Genomic DNA, 6,000 nt, shown 5'->3' on the forward strand with positions numbered 1-6,000 from the left:
AATCCAGTGCTTCATGCTCGTACAAAATACATTGAAATTAATTATTGCTTCATTCGTGAAAAGGTCATTACTGGTGACCTCTAACTCCGCTACATACCTATAACTCACCAAATTACTGATGTGTTTACTAAAGCTTTGTGCAAATATTCCTTTGCTACTTTTCGTAATAAGCTTGGCGTTCATCCTCCCTAGCTGCCAACCTTGAGGGGGTGTTAAGAATAGTAAAGATTTCCCAAATAGTACAGATCCCATAACTACAGAATCAGAAAAAGATAATCCAAGTAAACTGTTGGAAGACAATCTGCACCAATGTCTTGTCTTGATTCGTGGGATTAAATTAATCAATCACCATAAAATGTCCTAAATATCTTTTCCTTTTATATATTGTTACCGTTGTGTTGTATCTATAAATATGTTAAAAACCTCTTGTAAATATGAACTGGAAATATATACATTTTAGAAAGTTCTGTAACACCTTACCTTTCATTAAAAGCTACCCCCACTCACCATCATCTCTCCTCCCTTTCCCCAATCATTCCTAGAACCTTTTGACTAAAGGAAGAAAAAAAAAGCATAGATTAGTATTGAGAGGGCACCAATAAATAAAAAATTATAGAAAAATATAATAAAAGTGATTTATTTTTTTTTAATTTGTTAATTAGAGTCTAAAAGTATGGATTAGTATTTGTCAAAAATATAATCATTAATTTATTAATTTTTTATACAAAATATGAATTTTATTCCTAAAAAAATTATATTAAAAATTATTATAAAAAATATTGTTCAATAAAAGAATGAAGGATCAAAAAATGACATTTTTTTACAATTTATTTTATTTTTTATTTTTATATTTATAATACGGTTTATTTTTATTTAATATTAATTTATAATATATTTTTTAATTGTATTTGAATTGCTAAATTTTTTTAATTATTTATGATTTATAATTTTTTATAAAAATTAAGACCTTTAATAATTTTTGGTGAACAAGAAAGCCGCACAAAAGAACGCATCGAATCCTGGACATAGCCCAATGAAACCAGCACAGGCCCAAATAACTGGGTGCTTCTCAGATACTTTCTGTTTCACCATGAATGGAGGGGCAAAAGTGTAAAACAAATCAGCATCCTCTTCGTGTAGGGTGTATGGCCGAAGATCCAAACTGTGACATCCCTCATATCACAGTGAATAAGCCCGTTACGCTCTAACTAGCTCGTGCATTCCGAATTCAACTCAATGTGATGTTGAAAAAGAGAAACCACGAGTAGCTTCTACCACTACCATTCCCAATGAGGTATTCCCCATTCAAATACTTATCAAATCTCCGCAAAACCCTAACCCAAAACCCGAACTTCGCTTCTCCACGGATTTCAACACCGTGCATCTTCTCACGCAATGATCAATCGAATTCGGAACCCAAGCCTCGTTCCTTCTTCGTGCGCTGTTACACCAGCGCTTCGCAGCCTCAGGATTCGGAGAAGGTGTCATCGATCGTGGACGAGGTGATGGGGCTAACGCTGCTGGAAGTGATGGACCTAGTGGAAGTAATGCGCGAGAAGAGGGGCATCAACGAGCTTCCGATCATGATGTTGATGGTGCCGGGGATGGGTGTGAGGGGTGTGCCGAAGGGTGCATCGAAGGGGGGAGGAGGTGGTGGCGGCGGAGTTGGAGTGGAAGAGAAGAAGGCGGAGAAGACGGCGTTTGATGTGAAGCTTGAGGGTTTTGATGCTGCGTCGAAGATCAAGGTTATCAAAGAAGTAAGGACGTTTACTAGCTTGGGTTTGAAGGAGGCCAAGGATTTGGTGGAGAAGGTTCCCACTGTTTTGAAGAAGGGTATCACCAAGGAAGAGGCCGAGACTATTATTGCCAAGATGAAGGAGGTTGGCGCTAAAGTTTCTATGGAATAAGGTACATTATGCTGCTGATTAATTGTTCTCTACCCTTGTTAGGTCCAGTGGGTTATCTGTGTTTAAGAATAATCAGTGCTTGAGAAGGGAGATCTTACTTGAGTTCTATCTGTTACAGGAATTCTGTGACTGATGTTTAGGATTCTCAATTTCTATTAGTTACTAGCATCCTTTGACTGAAGTTTAGGATATTCATTTTCCTTTTTGATGGCGTAATTTCAAGCTTTGTAAAGTTATTCCTAGGAGTGTGAACATGGGAATATGATATTCTTGTGTTCGTTACAAGCTGTAGAAGTACTTTTCCTGGCATTGTTGATTCCTAGAATGGTGTCTTTCTCATATTTTAATTTATTTTTGTTCCCATGGTGATAGGTGGGTTTGTTGCTTTCCCATGGGATTACTGAAAGTTATCATATAACCCAACTAGTAACATTCAGTAGTTTCCACTCCCACTCTGACTTCTATCTTCTATCATTTGAATTTTGAAAAATGTTCCCATAAAAATTAAATTCTTACCTGAAATGTTTTTTATTTACCCAGGAATAATACTCCTTGTCATGGCAGTCTTGGGAATGTAATTGTATACCTTGAACCAAAAGTTATTTGAGTAGAAATAATTAAATTGAAAATAACATTAAAAAGTTCACTCCTTTGATGTAGCAACACATAAACACATGGCCATTTGAAAGGGAGAAAAGGAAAAGAAATTGTGGAATCAGTGCTCCTAATGACAACCAAAGTTTGATGCTCGTAGGTTTGATGGGATTAAATAATCCATCCTTTAGACAAATTACTGCATGTGAGCAAATGCTAACCATTGTCTGTTTTTCTCATATATAATTTTTTAAATTTTAAATGGATTCTTGGAAATGGTTGGATTTTACTTTGAAGATAAGGTTGAAATGTTGGATGAATGGACTTCTACAAGTTATTAATTAACAGTTATTATTGCCTGGCAATGAATTCTATATGGGAAACTGTGGCAACATAAAGTGAGATGTCAAGTTGGATCAATGCCAAACAAATAAAGAACATTTGTCTTTCATGTGGTATCATAAGCATCTCATGCTTAAGTGTGTATATGCAAGTCCTGGTAGTAGGAAACAGAGTTATACTATGTACATTTAATGTAAATGCCCCAATAGAGGTTTTTGGCAATTGCCATTTTTAACCAGTATTTTAATATTTGGACTTGCCCAGGAAAAACTGGATGAAGAGCAAAACATAGCCTAGAGTGTTTCTTTTTTTGATCAAGTGCTGCAGCGTATTCATAGCACTAAAGTTCTCATCGGCAGGCAATGAAAGTCTACAAATGTGTCTCATGATGCAAAGCTGTTATGTTTTCTTGTATTTGAAAATTTTGCTGAGTAGACTATGCTCCTACCTCTCTGCTTTTTTATTGTTATTCCTCCCTTACATTAGGCTGTTTTTGCCTTGAATTTCTCGATCATTTCTTAACCAATGTTGTATAATTGGTTTATGATAGTGGAAGCATTTTTTAACTGACACATACATTTTACTTGCTGGTAAAGTTCAAGACCCATTTGGTTGTCCCCCGAACTACCATGATCAGGCAATAATGTGTAATGGACAACTAGAATTGAAGTTAAAGCTCTGATTGCTGTCTATTGACTTTTGCTTCTTTTGGCTGTACAGTTTGTAGTGTTGGCTTTATTTTCCTATCATTTTGTTTTCTCCCTGGTTTCCTCTTCTACAAACATGCACATGCTATGGGTCACACTCTTGAAAGAAACTTTCTCCTGATATAACGAGATTTTATTTGTGCATGCTGTCCCTTATTTCTGTTTTAATCCTTTTTGCCATTGCTTAAGTAAATCAATCTCTGTAAACAAAATAATTTTGCAAGGAGTAAGGGTAAGCTGTAAGTAAGAATGATTTCCATAGTGTTTGCCCCATACGTAGCTGTTACCTTGACTGATGGTAGAAAAGCACTGTCTTTAGACATTATGAAATTTAGTTTTCATTGCCAATCCTGGATCCCCTGTTAGAGTGGTGCTGGGATTGGTTTCCAAGTCACGGTGTCGCACAACTTAAGAAGGATGATGCACTTTATTTGGCTTAATAATCATTTTGTCCTTCTGTCATATTGCTAGTTTGAATTTAATCTTGCAAAGTTGTTTAAGACTCTTGGGTGGTCAAGTTCGTGTGCAGATCTTGGTTTACCGATATAATTGTTTGCATTTTGCCTTTAGTTTATGTTGACAAGTGTATGTAAACATAAGTTTAGTTTCTTTTAATTTTGAAAAACTAACTTTGGCTAAAAATGTCTTTGGAATGAAGTACACTCTTGATTTTTATTTTTACAATTGAAAGAATTGGAAGCCACCTTAGGTTACTTCGACTTAGAATTGATTTTGGAGCTTAAAACCCTTTAGAAGCAGGACCCCAACGCAGAATCAAACAAGTTGTTGAGTAAAAGACAGAGTCTTTGTTTAAACTTAGAATTCTTTATATGATGAAAATTAATGTAAAAAAAAAAAAAACTCGTAAATTAGAATTAATTTTTTTTTTAAATTATAGAGAAGTTATATGAGATTTTCTTAAAAAATAGAGAAATTATAAGTTGATTTTAACTTGTGAAAAGAGTCTAATTTGTTTTAATTTTTTATTTCTGTAAGTACTTTTAAAAAGTTTGTCCAAATTAAGCCAAGTTTTAGTATGTGTTGTCAACTCCAACACTTGAATATCCTAAACGAACAGCCAAATAGTCTGTAGTGTTATTTATAAGGCAGTTTGAAGTGTTATTTACAAGGGACTCGTCTTTTATCAGTTCAAAGTGTCTATTGTTATCTCTCTTTAAATAATTTTTTATGTAAATTGTATTTTTTCTGCTGGCTGATTAAATTATTAATAATAGTGTTTTAGTAAAAAAAAATCTTATATGAAAAGTGACAAAACATATTTTGAAATGACAATTCACTATGATTATGTCAGCTACTTGATCATGCAATGCCCAGTGAGGTGCAAGTATATCAATTAAGGAAGAAATTATTTATACAATAGCTGTATATTTATATGTTCATTGAAGGTGGCAACAAGTGGATGCACTTTGACAACTCGAGCGAAGAAAGCAGGTGGTGAGCAAGACATGGCATTGCATGTAGATATTTATTTTTCACTCTTTTTAGCTTTTGCAAATGGTCTAATATAGAGTAATGTTATTTCTACAAATCTTTTATGAAGAGGCAAAGAGAGAAAAGAGACAAGTATATGAGATAATGACATGGGCAGAGATATAGAGAAAAAACACAATCTATGAAAAGTATTACGAAAATATTGTCCCAACTAAAATTGACAAATCTGATGAGATTAAAATGTGTACACAACATAGTTATCAATAGCGCTCATAGCGGTTGCTATTGCGGTGGATCCTGCTATGACAATCCTATAGCATCGTGGTTGGACTGCTATGACAACCCTATAGCATTGTGGTTCAGTGTCACAGTTGTTGCGCCATAAATAGAGGCCAAAAATCACAACTGTAGCGGTCGCTATACTATCATTCCTTATATGTTCATTAAAAATGGCAACAATTGGATGTACTTTAATAACTCGAGCGAAGAAAGCAGATAAGCAAGACATGGCATTGCATCATAGATATTTATTTTTCACTCTTTTTAGCTTTTCCAAATGGTTTAATCTAGAGTAATGTTATTTCTACAAATTTTTTATGAAGAGGCAAAGGGAGAAAAGAGACAATGTGTGAGATAATGACATAAACAGAGATAAAAAGAAAAAACACAATCTACTAAAGGCCACTATTGGGGCGGAGTAGAGCATACCGGCACAGTCTTGCTATGGTTTGTCCTATGTTTTTTAATGTTTGGCACTTTTAAGGGGGGAGCAATTTTGGGATTTCGTCCTTTATTTTATGAATCTTCTTCCTCCTTCTTGCAAATCCTAGCCTTCAACTCATCTCTCAGCTCTCTCCTCAACTCTTCATCTTTGTTCTCTCTGTTTTCACCGCTCAAATGTGGCTTTCATCTCTGATGAGGGTTCTAACAAGAAAGGGACATTTTTTGGTTATCTTCTTCATTTCCAGTGAAGCCTTTAATGTGACCCAGATTATTTC

General features: G+C 34.8%; 1 protein-coding gene across 3 annotated transcripts; it reads left to right on the forward strand.

Moving 5' to 3' along the window:
• The first annotated feature begins 1,064 nt into the window (after positions 1 to 1,064).
• Positions 1,065 to 3,540, forward strand: LOC113858695 (50S ribosomal protein L7/L12). 3 transcript variants are annotated; one of them, XM_027491428.1, is made up of 2 exons: positions 1,065 to 1,908; positions 3,108 to 3,540. In XM_027491428.1, the coding sequence occupies exon 1, from the start codon at positions 1,290 to 1,292 to the stop codon at positions 1,905 to 1,907; it is 618 nt and encodes a 205-aa protein (XP_027347229.1). In that variant the 5' UTR covers positions 1,065 to 1,289; the 3' UTR covers position 1,908; positions 3,108 to 3,540. The 3 variants fall into 3 exon arrangements, with proteins under 3 accessions (XP_027347229.1, XP_027347227.1, XP_027347228.1); XM_027491426.1 differs by having other exon boundaries at positions 1,081 to 1,911; positions 3,109 to 3,540; XM_027491427.1 differs by lacking the exon at positions 3,108 to 3,540 and adding an exon at positions 2,568 to 2,607 and having other exon boundaries at positions 1,081 to 1,908.
• Positions 3,541 to 6,000: the final 2,460 nt, after the last annotated feature.

This window comes from Abrus precatorius, unplaced genomic scaffold (assembly GCF_003935025.1).
Source record: "Abrus precatorius isolate BTA unplaced genomic scaffold, Abrus_2018 Scaffold2, whole genome shotgun sequence".
Taxonomy (NCBI): domain Eukaryota; kingdom Viridiplantae; phylum Streptophyta; class Magnoliopsida; order Fabales; family Fabaceae; genus Abrus; species Abrus precatorius.